We start from the raw sequence: 14,917 nt of genomic DNA on the forward strand, positions 1-14,917 counted from the left end.
CTATACATTGCAAGTGGTAACCACCCATCATTGTCACTTTATTATTTATTCTTTCTATGACAATAGAATAAGGGAAGGTAGGTCACACATTGTGCTTATTAGAGTTCCAACATACCATCTTGATATCTCTTGATTGAACCTCCATAGCTATTGCTTCTCTCTTGATTCTTCTCATTCTTCCACTCTTGCTCCACCTTTCAATTGCTATCAAAGTGGGCATTTGAGAAGCTTCTTTAGTATTACATTCAGCTTAGGAAGAGAGCTTAGCTTGAACCTTTCATGGCATCCTTACACCAAGGTATGCATCAGTCTCATTGAGCTTCCCTTCATCAAGGATTGTTGTAGCATTGTCCAAGACATTTCAAGGGTTGCTTTAAGTACTAGAAAGTGACCAACACACTCAACTAAAGCCTATAGTAGCAACCCAAGGGCAACCAACATGATTTGTGCTAATTTGGGATGTTCCTATCCCTAATCTCTTGCATTCTCTCTAGCTCTTTATGAGCTTTCATATCATTGCTTACCAACTTGGCATCGTCCTAGGCACTTTTGGCTTCAATCTTGAGTATTATTTGGAGCATTTGAGGTCAACCATTGATCTACAATTCAGTACAGGTCTATTGCTCACTATTTGAATGGTAAGCATTTACTTTTTTATACTCTCCTGATGCTTATGGGGCATGTTTTTGTGCCTGAATAATGCATTATGCTTGGAAAAGACTTTTGGGCTGATTAGAGCTTGATAGCTCAATTTATTTTCAGGTTTACTATTGTAACAATATTTGGATAACTAACATTCACAGTGAATGTCTATATATTGAATTCCTACATGCTATTCGAGTATGCTACATGGTTATATTGATGCTTGGCATTGACCATTGTGCCTGGATATATGGTAAGATTGAGCCTTGGATTTGAGCCTAGTTGGTTGCATTTGGGAAGTGGCTATTTACTTCAGCAATTTCCACTTGTAGGCTTGAAGAGATATTATAGGTATATGCTCGTAGATGTATACACAATGCATTTTGGGCACTCGGCTATTATGAGCTTTGTCTTGCTCTTGGACACTCTAACTTCAATTTCAATGGGAGTACTTGGTATTTTCTTTGCAGAGCTTGGTTCATTTGAGTTAGTGGGAAACTCTCTTATGCTTTCTTGGTTTATGCATATATTATCACTACAGAGGTTTATGACTATGGGTTGAACTACCTTTGATTTGGACACCTTGTAACTCTCATTGTCAATGGGTTGTTAGTGGTGGATACATTCTTGGCATATGTATTGGTATGCATATATGTATCTACCTTGGATTCTTTGATAGTGTTTGGTACTCTGTGGTTTATGCTTTGTACTACATTGTATAACTCAGTTTGCTCCTTGGATTTTCCTAACAATGGGAGCTTACTCTTTTGCATGTTTTTCTACAGTTACATATTGATTTACTGTAGTTTCATAGACAACCATGTTGAAATCAATTTTGAGCGGTTTCTTTGTGAGCAATTACTTGTATTTAGCACTTAAGAGCTTTCGCTTGTGGACAATAGTGTGTTGGCTTAGTCTTCCTCCTGTTGCATGCTTTTTGGCTTGGTCTTGAGACTAATTTGTTGTTATTATAGCAGCCTATATTCTCTTTATGTGGCATACATAATGGCAAGTGCTTCAAGTACTTTCCAAAGACATTGCTATCTTCAACACATAGAAGTTTGATGGCAATTACTTCTAGTATTAGAAGACTTAGGTTTGGCAAGTATTGGTGTAAAAGAAGCAAGTCAAGCCATTGAAATTAGAGAACACAAAGCCAAAACTTTATGATGCAATTGATTAGGAAGAGCTTTGTGAGCTATGTAATTTTATCATTACTTTGTCATTGCCAAAGCAAGTATACTTCAATGTCATTGAGACTGAGGGTGGTTCTTATGCATTATGGAAGAATATTTGTGATCTCTATGATAAGCAGAGTCCTGCAACACAATTGTATTGGCTTAAGCAACTCATAAACCTTCATATAAAGGAAGGGTTGTCGATGCCTTCTCACTTAAATGAGTTTCATTCCATTTTCAATCAGCTTACTTCATAAGGCCTTAAGTTCGAGAAGAATGTGAAGTCTCTTTTCTTGCTTGTCACATTCCCCAAGTCTTGGGATACATCTTACATTGCTATGAGTGCAAACCCTCCTAAGATGATCTTAAGCTCAAGGATGTAGAGGGTGCTTTGCTTACAAAAGAAGTAAATAGGGACAATGTTGACACAACTCGTACTTCTCATATAGCTATAGTGAGAGGCAGACATGGTGGTAATGGGAATAATAATCATGGTAGAGACTCGCAGCCCAATAAGGGAAAGTCTAAGTCTTGTGGGCCATTATGCAATAGGTCCCATGGTCCTAAGTCCTTACTTGCTTATCATTATTATGGGTAGCAAGGTCACATAAGACTGCAGTGCTATAAGATACATAATGATAGGCACGAAAAAGGCAAAGGGAAAGTGTACAATAAGGCCAAATCTTTTGTTGAATGGTTGAGAACAAGTTTGGATATAGACTAAAATACCTAAGGTTTGATAATGGGGGTGAATATTTCTCGAAGGCTTTTGAAATTTTTTTTGGTGAGAGGGGTATTAAGCATTAATTTTTTATTGCTCCTTATATCCCAACCTAGAATGGTATTACATAGCACATGAATAGGACTATTCAAGAAAGAGTCCACAATATACTTAGTTAGGCAAGTTTATCCTAGTACTTTTAGGCTAAGGTAGTTACTATTATAGTTTATTTGATCAATAGATCCCCATGCATTACTCTTGGCAATATAGTTGCTGAGGAGGTCTAATTTGGTAAACCTCCCTCATATGCATGCTTTCATGTCTTTGGATTTGAGGCTTTCTACCATATTCCCAAGGACAAATTGCAACAAATTGGATGTGAAGTCCATCAAATGCACCTTTCTTGGATATGGTGATGCAAGTGAGATGGGCTATTGGCTTCGGGATCCACAAGCTGGGAAGATTATCCACAACCATGATGTTGTATTTAATAAGAAAAAGATGGATATGAGACAAGAGCATGTAGTTGAGATACATAGAATAATATTTTAGGAGGAGCATTCTGTTATGGTATAGCTAGTCCAAGTAGACTACTTGTAGATATGCCTAGAATCTACCTACTATGCAGAATCATGCTGTTGGACAGAGAGGATAGGCCATATAGGCCCTATAACTAGTATTGAGATGCTTCACTCAAGCCTCATGTCCTCTTGATCATCTTGAGTCCCTATGTGTTATGTCATGGTGACAGACTTTTGTGAGCCTCTCACTTATGAGGATATCTATATGTAGCAACTTAAGGGCTTTGAGGAACAGGGCAAGAAACACCTAGTATACAAGTTGAGGAAGAGTCTTTATGGACTTAAGCAAGCACCTAGGGAATGATATCATAAGTTTGATGCCTTTATGTATTCACAGGGTTACTCCCATAGTGATAGGGATCCTTGTCTTTACATGAAGAAGGCCTATGATAGTAGCCTTTTCATTTTGGTGCTATATGTTGATGACATACTAATTGCTAGGGGTGCTCATGATGAGCAAGATGCTTTGAAGACTTGGCTCAAGAAGAGCTTCAGGATGAAGGACATGGAGTATGCCTCTCACATACTTGGTATGCACATTACACACAATTGCTCCAAGGGATTTCTCTACTTGTGATAAAAGGAGTATATCCATAATGTCCTTGAATGGTTTCATATGCATGGTGGTAAGTCTATTCGTTGCTTGTTGCCTTCTCAAGAAGAGCTTTGAGATAAAGGACATGGGGTATGCCTCTCACATATTGGTATGTGAATTATGTGTAATCACTCCAAGGGACTCCTCTACTTGTCACAGAAGGAGTACATCCATAAAGTCCTTGAGCTATTTTACATATGCACGGCGGTAAGCCTATTGGTTGCATGTTAGCTTCTCATGTGAAGTTTAGTCAGGTAGATTGTGCCTAGTCACACGAGATAAGATGGCCAAGATCCCATATGCATCCATGGTGGGTAGCTTAATGTATGCCATGATACCCACTAGACCTAACATAGTATTTGCAATGGGCATTGTGGCTCATTGTTTTGCGACAACTAGAAAGTGCCATTGGGATGTTGTGAATAATATCATGAGATATCTTAAGGGCATTGTAAATATGTGCATTTATTATGGTGGCCAAGATATTGGAGTCATGGGCTACACAAACTCTGATTATGCAAGACATGCTAATAGTAGGAAGTCCACCTCTGGCTATGTATTCACCTTTGTTGGGGGTGTTGTTTCTTGGATGTCCAAGGTATAGAAATGCATAGACTTATCTATTGCTGAGGCTACAAGTCATGTGGATAGTAGGAAGTCCACCTCTGGCTATGTATTTAGCTTTGATGGGGGTGTTGTTTCTTAGATGTCTAAGGTACAGAATTGCAAGGACTTGTCTATCACACTGAGGTTGAGTACATTGCATCCATTGAGCTTGCAATGAAACCTTGTAGTTAGGCCATCTAGTTGCATACCTTGCTATGACTATGACTTCTATATTGCATTCAATTGGCACGTAATCCAATATTTCATGTGGAGACCAAGCACATTCAGATCTATTATCACTTCATCGGAGAGGTGATTGAGGATAGGTAGATAGAGCTTGTCAAGATCTTGAACGACAAGAATCTTACAGAGACCTACTCACTAAAAGTCTCCCAATGGAATGTTATGCCTTCCTTAGGAAGATGAGGGTGAGAGGACATCTATTTCTCATCCTGTTGTACTTCTATACACATATTGTACTTTGTCACTTTTTTCCTATTTTCTCTACATAGACATGTTTGCCATTAAAGGCCACATGTGCCTAGCCACCTACATTTACTTGCACTTACTACCCACATACTTATATGCTACAAGTGCCAACCACCCATCATTGTCACTTTATTCTTTATTATTTCTATAATAATAGAAAAAGGGAAGGCAAGTCACACATTGTGAGATTGTTGGAGTTCCCACATATAGTCTTGCTCTCTCTTACTTGAACCTCTATAGCTCTTGCCTCTGTTCATGCTTTTCCTCCTACTCGATCTTTCACTAAAGGGTTATGTACTTATTATGATGGATGCTCTCTTCCTTCTCCTATGTTACTTGCATACAATTTCTCTTTGCTCCATGACTCTAGCTCAATTTCTGTGAGCTCAAAGTTGCAAACTCAAAGTGCCCAAGTTGTGGAAAATGAGTAATGGTAGAGTCTTTTGGATATAAGTTGAGGGTTAATTTTGAATAGGCTAGGTCAAATAAGGTAGTCACTGGGTTCTAGCACTGGAGTGCTTTAGCTGTAGATATGTTTGTTGGATCACCTTGGCAATTTGTTGTAAGCTCAAGATATTTCCTCTTAATACCCCAAGTTCATGGAAACCATAGATTCTCAAACTCTAGTAGTTAAGTTAAGAATTGGCTTGCCTCTTTTTAGGAAATATAAAAACTTTGGGATGCAAGAGGATTGTTGAGCCTAATGTTTTGGATGTGGAAAGATGATTTCTTATGCTCAATGGTATCTCAAGCTTATAGATGTTGGGATAGTGGGATTTCTTTCCAATGTTAGCTCAACTAAGTGTCACCTTAAAGCAAAAGCAAGACTTTGTTTGCTCATGTGTGTTCCTTAGGAATTAGGTCTTCAACAAGGTACCCAAGCTGGGCTTTAGTTAGCCCAAGGTACTCAAGGTTGTAGCACCCTAAACTAGTCATGTACTTAAGAAATTGAATACATCTAGTTGGATGTGTATTGGTTTTGGTGTAGTTGGCTTAAGGCAACTGATATTCCTTCTAGCCAACCCAAAGTGGTTCTTGGCACTTGGTGTGATGGTTAGGCTAAATATATTCACCAAGTAACATCTCAAGTTTCCAATTCTATCAATACAAATTAGTATTTCAACCTCAGGTCTAGAGTTCTAATGGGTCGAAATAATGAATAATGACTTTGAAGCAAAAATGTGGCTCTAATCTATCATAGTGTCTTTGAGACAAAGCCTTTGGATGATTAAGAGTACCTTGAGTGCTTACAAAGTTGTCAATACCTCCACTTCATAATTATATATGCAAGGCTATATCCACCAAGAAATATCTTTTTATGATTAGAATGAAGTCTAGGTAGAGTTTTTTAACTTTCACATAGTACTTTTAAGTTTCAAGTGATATTGGGCTTCTAGCTCAAGGTGATTGGATGGAGATGACATAGCTCAAGGTATTCATCCTCCAATGCCTTCTATTGATGGGAATGAGCACTCCTTTGAAGTATTCTACTCAAACTAATAAGACACAAGCTTTAAACAATGATTGTGGTTTGTACGGATATTATAGTTGCAATTCATATCCTTTTTATTCATCTACTTGATAGAAAATGTAACAACTAAAAGAACACGATTCCCATCCTCGCTCCAAATAATAGATTCAAAAGTATAAGGTCATTGACCTCCATAATTAGGACGAAAGGAGAGCACCCTTATTCCTTGAACTTCAAATGTAATCTCAGGCTCACCACCTTTCACATAACAATTTCTACATTACACTTCCTCCACCAACCATATGCTCTCTTTTTCCTATGCCTAAGGATGTAAAGAAAATGCAGAGCAAAAAGAAGCAAGAAAATGAGAATCACTACCTTGCCAAGTATATTCAAGCCTCAAACATGGTCTTGGTTTATTCATTGATCTAAGCATGGCCCCACATAGCTTCAAAGTCTCCTCCAATTTGTTATGCCTTCATACCTTCTCAAGCTCTCAATGTTACTCTTGTTCCCCTTACTCTTAGTCTATTCATTGATCTAAGCATGGCCCCACATAGCTACAAAGTCTCCTCCAATCTGTTATACCTTCATACCCTCTCAGATGTTATTCTTGCTCCCCTTAATTTTCCAAGCTTTGTCAAATGCTCAAGAGAGTGATAAAGAGAAGGAAAACACAAGTTATGGGAGTGGAACTTCTCTTCTAGCACCATGACCTACTATAACTAAGGTGGAAAAGATGAAAGAAAAGTAAGAGAATAGAAAAATAATTAAAAAAGTAGTATAGATGTTGATCATGATGGTTTTTGCTGATCCACTATCCCTCGTCCTCTCTCAAATCGTTGTGAAAGTAGTTGTAATCTTTTTCTCTCTCCTTAGCATGATAGAAAAAGCAAAACACAATTGTTTTTACTCAAAGGCTAAAAGCAATAGTTTAGAAAAGCTAAGGTTCTAGATTAGAGCACACAAGAATGAAATTTCCATTAGTTTTTAGGCTATTATATGCCACGGTTTCTTATGTGCAAGCACCCTAAGATGCCATTCCTCTCTTATGTTTGATTTTCAATCTTTTGCATTTCCCTCAGGCTTTTGTAGCATGTCTGTGGATTTTAATATATTATTTTCTTGACTCTTTAATCTTAAAATAATTATTGTAATTAATTTACAAATTGCATGGGACTCGTGCTAAAATTTTACATTCAATTTCTCCATGTGTTGTGAAACCTTAAAAATTAAATATTGACTTGATAATTAAGAGATGTCGAGGACTAAATTAATTCAAATTTTTTTCTTATTATTGTTTTAAGCACCCAACTCCTCTGATTTTTGCTTTTTCTATAGACATTGGGTCTTATTGATGTTTTTGACTTTTGTTTGATAAGATTTGACCCTACCTTTGACTTGCATTTTTTAGTCTCCATTGATTAGGGTTAAGAAAAGACCTCCCTTGGCAAAGAGAGGGGTTGGTGCTTGGAGTGCTATAAAGAATACGAATCTATTAGCCACTTGCTCATAGCTTGCTTAATCGATAAAATTCATAAAGTTGTACACACACACACACACACACACACACACACACACACACAGCTCTTTCTTTCATTTTCTAAAATAAACTCAACTTTCTTGAAAAGTAACATATCCATATATTTCAAGACTAAGTGGAACATTTATATGAAGTTAACAATGGGTAATTTTTTGGGACCTACATTACCTTGTCAACACAACATAGTATAGGCATATGTCCTAAAGGGAAATGCTAACAAAATTTGAGAGAGATTTCGGATTGGAAAAACCTTTAACTAGGACCTCGATGCACCTCTCACAACACACTCAAGGAAACATGTTTAAAGAGATCACTACTTATGGGTTGCGTGGAATTTGAGAAATGCTTATCAATGTGGGTCCAATGAGATCACTACTCTATACATGCTTTTTGATGTTTTGTTAATGAAGGTAAAATTCATCAACGATCTCATGTTGTAGCAAATCAATGGGCACTTAACCTTGAATTCAAGAATCTACAATGCTTACCTTCCTAATCAATTGTACATATTTCTTTTAGAGCACTATTAAAAAAAGGTAGTTAAGCTCCCTAGCCCTCTTGTGTTTGCCATAAAAATTTACCCTCTCTTTTGCTTGATAGATAAATTGGCCTAAGATAGGATGCTAGAGGGGATTAAATATAGAGGAAAAGGTTGATTGGGCAAGGGTTTGTTGATGATTTATTGATGATGCTCAAGGCAAATTAGACATATTTGGATAAAGTTTTGTGTGTACTAGGAGCATGTGGTACCTTTGATGTGCTAGAGTCATGGGGGGTTACAAAAAGCTTGGGATTCTATGCTAGGAAGATACATATAAGGTAAAAATAATAGAGCTAGATATATTGCTCTTGTTAGGGGATTGCCTCAAAAAGGAATAGGAAAATGGTAGCTTGCAATTGCTTAAAGTCGAACAAGAAGCGAATGCCTTAGGAGCAAAGTTGCTCAAGAGGTATTGGGTCCAAGAAGCACCATGAGCCTAGATGATGGTGGATACCATGCATCCCATAAATACTAGGTTTTGCTACGTGTGTGTGGCCTCAAGAATCTAGGTATTCTTACTATGCAATCAAAAAATCCATAGTTCGTTAGCTCTTGGCATAGGGTACTTAACTTCTGAAAGTTATTCATGACATTTTCACTCAAAATTTGAAAGTTTAAGAAAATGTGTTTTGGTCATTGCTATTACCTTAGTGAGAAGAGGAAGGGCTTTGACAAGAAAATGAGTATTTAAGGCATGGTAGTGGTTTGGTCAGAGGGAAAGGTGGTTTCCTTGGAAAAATGGATGATTAGTTGGAAGCTCTTGAGGCCCTTTACATTTTTGTGGGATTTTATTGCACATATATTTCTCATTGTTTTTTAGGTGGGAAGCCATCGTTTGAGAAATGTGCAAGTGCTACCCCTAAAAATTAGTGCTGTAGTAATCAATGCACTGTGGTTGAGAGGGACGTATTGAAAAAGTATGAGGAACTTTGGGATTATTAATCATACATATATGAAAGAAGATTAGATGAAATCCTTATGAACATTTTGGCTTTGAAGCTTGCTTTCAAGGATAGAGAGGTCATGGGAGCACTCATGACAACTTGAAGGCTTAATAAAAGGGGTATCTTTGATGGAAACTAGCTATATGGAACCATGAAACACCTACTTTGGGATGGTTGCATAGCAATTAGTGTGTGGTAGGAGTTCTTACCTCATTTTGGCTTTCAAGAATAGAACAATACTAATATGTGCTTTTGTATATTTGGTGGAGTTGGAGCATGTGGGAGGCTTAAGCAAATCGGTCTCCAAACCTTCAAAGTTTTGGCCCTCCAAGCTATTTGGTAGGTAAGGATCAAAGTCTTTTCTAGGGCGGGTTCAAGCTAGAAGTAAGATGGGAAAAAGTACTATGGTACTAGATTATGGCATGGATGGTAGGGAAATTAGGAAAGAAGGACCTAGCTAAATTGGTGGCTTTGTGGGGTTAATCACAGTTCTCACTAATTGTATCCCGAAATATTTTTTTATTTATTAACACTCTCATATCTTTTCGCGTCTAAAAAACAATACTTAGGGTGTGAAACCACAATTAATAAATTGAGTCTCTATTTTATCGATTGATCACTTTTCAGGTTTCAATTTATGTTAATTTGCTTAGTTTGTCGGGTTCAAGGTATCGGGCTCTCGTATTTCAGTTCTACCCCTGCACGTCATGGGTTGGCTGCTGCTGCACCTCTAACCCTGCGGTCTTTTATTACTGTTGCCAACTGCGCTCTGCTGCCACCACTCCATTAACAGGTGAAGAACCATCCCGCGATGCCCGAGGTAGCAGGCCGCTCCTCATTTTGCCTTCTTGCGATCGAGTGCTGACTAGCCGGTCCATCCGTTCCCCCTCCAGTTTTCCATGTGCAGATTCTCGGTCTCCTTCATATCTCGCCACTTAGCCCTCATTGAAGGCCTGTAGCCTTCGCAGATGGCCCTTGCCCTTTCCAAGATTCTTCTCATTGCTGGAGCAAGTAAGCGTCTATGCTTTTGATTTTTCTATGAAGTTGAATCCTGTATAAATTCAACAACATACGATCATTTTCCTTGTTTGACAATGGTATTACCTACCTCACGGCGGTGCAAAAGGCACATCCTAGATCAGAATGCGAGTCCGTGCTTTTGCCATGGACTGAATATGTTACTTTTTAGGGCATTGTTAAGTATATGTAAGGTGATTACACATTCCAATTCCCATGTGACTATTTTCATATCTGATGGACAGCGCTTAACTCTTATTGCGGCAGATTCACGGGATCTGGGTTTGCAACTTATCACGCATATGGTCCGTAGGGGTAGAATGAGTTACATTATGCCATGTTGAGTGATTCACGTCTCTTGCCTCCTGTCTAAGCTATCAGTAGCAGCCTGAACACAGTTACATAATTGATCAAAATCAGAAAATTTTAAATTCACCATAGTACACTGGAGCAAAATAGCAAGTAGACATACCTTTCATAACTCACCTATCATGCTGATCTACGAAGACATGTTGCTTTGTCCTTTTAGAGATTTAGTGTTGGAGGGCAGCTAGTCTTAATATATAAAAGGGGATTATGTTTTCTGCTTGACTTGGCTACTTTGGTTGTGGGAATGTGCACTCAAATCTTGTCAAAATGTGCAGCAGAAGAAGGAATGGAGACATGAATGCACAAAACCATGGAGCTTTATGGATGGCAAAAGCAAGATACAAGATAGAAGATAGCAGCCTTGAGTGAGTGCAGTTTACGTGATGCTGAGAGGGCTATTGGGAGAGGGAGCATCCCATATGATGGAGCTAGCCAAAAATGTAGAAACAGCATAATATTATTGTGTACATAAAGTGGAATGCTAAGTGCGGACTAAACCTGTTTGGCATAGACACAAAGGTCCATAAGGCATGAAAATGAGTACACAATCTATAATGGATGAAAAGTTTCAGAACTCCACAATGTCCCCTACATAGACTCAATGATAGGGTTCACAAGGAGGTAATGTACGCATGAAGTTGTTAGTATGTTAAGCTTCCAAAATTCAAATGGCTAAACCATGTACGCCACATAGACAGACCAATTTCTCTTGCATGCACTTGATGAGCCATCCTAGTGCACATTAAAAAAGGAGCATAATTTAAAACTTAAAATTGAAATCATGATTCATGACAATTAAGTGGGGCAATTAAACAATGTACAAGTTGTTATTTATTGTCTAACCTGAGGAAGAATTCGCAAGGCTACTTTTTATATGTGGGGCAATTGATAGCCAAAGAATTCTTGCCAAAATAAGGGCTTTACCAATGACTCCATGTCAAGAGTGGGTGTAGTGATGGAAGCGTAGAAGGATGCTGTAATAGATTCTACAACCTGAGAGAAAAGAGAAAATAGAAGAAAACAGAAGAACATTGCAAAGGGAGAACTCAAAGATATGCTTTGAAAATGGAATCCATACACCATACATGAGACAGTCGCATACAATAGTGAGTTATAGGTTGCATCGGCATAGGTGCTAGCTCCCTCTCTCCAAGAGGGGAATCTGAAGATGATGAATGAATGATTGTGGAGGAGAGAGTCTAAATATATAGCACAAAAATATGCCATAAATACAATCAGGTTGGCCATCATTAAGGGATAACTCAAAGATATGCTTTGAAAATGGAATCCATATACCATACATGAGACCGTCGCATACAATAGCGAGTCATAGGTTGCATCGGCATAGGTGCTAGCTCCCTCTCTCCAAGAGGGTGACTAGATTACTAACATGCCTCTCTCAGATCATGGGTGATCAGATACAATACAATAATACAATGATAATGACTCATCATAGTCCATACAACAAAGACCACCAGAATAGGACCATGGATACCCAAGCAATGGGTGATCAAGCCCCAACCGCTCTTGGTATTCGTGAACAATGCCTCGTAGTAGCATACATGATCATCCAATCAACAATGCCTTTGAGCATACATTACCATGCATTCTCACCTTTGGCTAGACTGTCAGAAGTGGTGCAGCAATGGAGGCATAAACAACATGCTGAAATAAACTGTTGAAACACAAGACAAGAGAAAATAAACGCAAATACAGATGAGAACTCAAATGTATGCCCGGGAAATGGAATCCATATAGAACACGAGATAGCAACATACAACAGTGAGTCAGTGGTTGTGTGGGCACCCTGGCACCTGCTCCTCTCTCCTTATTAGAAGAATCCACAAATGATGGCTGAAGTACATAAGAGGAGGAGCCCTAGCAATATATAGGCATAAAATGGGGGGAGCATTAAATGCAGTCGGCCAATATTTAATGCTGGTTGGCCAACATTAAATGCTCCCTAGCTCTAAAAAGGGCACCAGAAAATGCTAGTAAAAATACTACATAAAATGCTATAGCCTTTGCAGCATAGACTCACACATGAGCTGACTAATCTGCTAACACGCTCTCTCAGATTAGGGGTGATCTAATACAATACAATAGTACAATGATGGGGTATCATAAACTATACAACATAGAACCACTAGAAGAACCATGGATATCCAAGCAGTGAGTGGCAGCCCACTACCAAGATGCATCGGAGAGTATCTGATGTCGATGTCGATCATAGCAGCACCACCTGAAAATAGAGAAGAATCATAGCAGCTCTCTGTGTTATATCACCTATGTCACTCAGGACATATAAGACCAATGTGCCAAACATGTCTCTGAACATGTGACCATGGAATCCCTGCCTTTGGCAAAAACCGCCAAAGTGTCTCCTTGTGGGCTCTAGACGAAAGCCTCCCGCTCTCTGTCAAGTAACCAGCCCATCATGAACCTGGAGGTCTGTCCTAGCTCCAGGATTTGTACCTGCCAGACTGCGGTCGATGCGTCAGGGAAGTCCCTCTCTGGATCTTGTGCATCTGTATAGACATATAGATGAGGCACGATTGCCCCATCTTGCCACCCTCTCACACTCCCTCTGGCACCGGAGAGTAGTGAGGGATGTCCGCATCACCACCACTAGAAATTAGCAGAGGAAGGGGCCACTAAGCCCTTCCCACGATGCGAAGAAGAGGATCCCTTCCGCGCCTTGGACTTCGCCTTGGCTGGAGGATTAGGATCGGAATGTGAGGCAGAGGATGACTCGTTGGAGGAGTCCGCATCTCGCTTCGTCTTCTGCTCCTGGTTCTTCCTGGAAGCCGCTAACTCTTTGCAGTCCTTCCTTAAATGACCTTTTGTGCCACAATGATAACACTGGGCCTTCGACTTCTTCATCTTCGAACCCCTCTCTGAAGTTGCAAAAGCCTGACCTGAACCTCCATAATGTGACGGAAGCCTCCCCTATAGTCGCAAAGTAGCCTCATGCTCAAGTAGCATGGAGGACATGTGAGGAAAACTGACAGGAGTCGTAGATGTCTGCGCCCGTAAAGCATTCGCCGGTCCATCAAATTCTCGAGGATGCTTGTAGAGTACCGTACCAACAAGATGTGCCTCTGAGAGGGTAGATTGCATAGTACGAAGCTGGTCCTGGAGTTGGGTAACACGAAGTAGGAAGGATTTAGAAAAGAAGTAGAGAAAAGAAGGGATTGGGAGAGGGAACACAGCCAATACCATGAGCACAGACTGCAAAAACCAAGAGGTCACATGCAGTATAACCCAAAAACTGATCAAAATAAGCCAAAATCTGCTGCACAAAGTCAAAAAATTAGTGGAAATCTACTAGAAATAGCAAAAACGGCCTGTTCTGCTAGTCGCCTAGCCCAAAATAGTGCTGTAAATAGCAAAACACAGGCTGTACACTGCCTAAATAGGTGTAGGGAACTGTTGCCAGCAGCCTGATGAGGAAAACACATGCAGCATGAGGTGTTGGACAGGCAGGCGATGCATATGCTGATCAAAACGTAGAGTAGGGAAGCCAAAATCTGGTCGCAATCAAGTTGACAGAAGTCGTCTGGGCAGTACAGGGGTAAATCAGTCCTGAAATCAGCAATAAAACACAACAGAAACATAAAACTTGAAAACTGATACCATGTCAGAAGTGGTGCAGCAATGGAAGCATAAACAATATGCTGAAATAAATTGCTGAAACACGAGACAAGAGAAAATAAACACAAATACAGATGAGAACTCAAATGTATGCCTAGGAAACGGAATCCATATCGAACACGAGACAATAGCATACAACAGTGAGTCACTGGCTGTGTGGGCACCCTGGCACTTGCTCCTCTCTCCTTAGAAGAATCCACAAATGATGGCTGAAGTACATAAGAGGAGGAGGAGCCCCAGCAATATATAGGCATAAAATGGGGGGAGCATTAAATGCAGTTGGCCAGCATTTAATGCTGGTCGGCCAACATTAAATGCTCCCTAGCCCTAAAAAGGGCACCAGAAAATGCTAGTAAAAATACTACATAAAATGCTGTAGCCTCTGCATCACAGACTCACACCTAAGCTGACTAATCTGCTAACAGACCATCAAAGTGCCTCCTCATGTGAGCTTGGACTAGGAGCCAATCCCGTTCTCTATCAAGTAATAGCCCATCATGAACCTAGAAGACGATCCTAGCTCCAGGATTTCAAAACTTGTGAGACTTTAGTTGATGTGAAAGGGA

General features: G+C 39.5%; 1 protein-coding gene across 1 annotated transcript in view; it reads left to right on the forward strand.

Annotated features, from left to right (window-relative positions):
• Positions 1 to 9,955: 9,955 nt before the first annotated feature.
• The window catches only part of LOC148020566 (uncharacterized), a 131,685-nt gene continuing 126,723 nt past the window's right edge, over positions 9,956 to 14,917 (forward strand). The window contains exons 1-2 of the mRNA XM_087698341.1: positions 9,956 to 10,104; positions 10,205 to 10,322. Of these exons, the coding sequence (XP_087554467.1) occupies positions 10,280 to 10,322 (43 nt within the window). The 5' untranslated portion in view covers positions 9,956 to 10,104; positions 10,205 to 10,279. The remainder of the gene's footprint in view (positions 10,105 to 10,204; positions 10,323 to 14,917) is intronic.

The sequence above is a fragment of the Lygodium microphyllum genome, chromosome 18 (genome assembly GCF_053477565.2).
Source record: "Lygodium microphyllum isolate KBCC chromosome 18, Lygodium_microphyllum_v1.1.10, whole genome shotgun sequence".
NCBI classification, from domain to species: domain Eukaryota; kingdom Viridiplantae; phylum Streptophyta; class Polypodiopsida; order Schizaeales; family Lygodiaceae; genus Lygodium; species Lygodium microphyllum.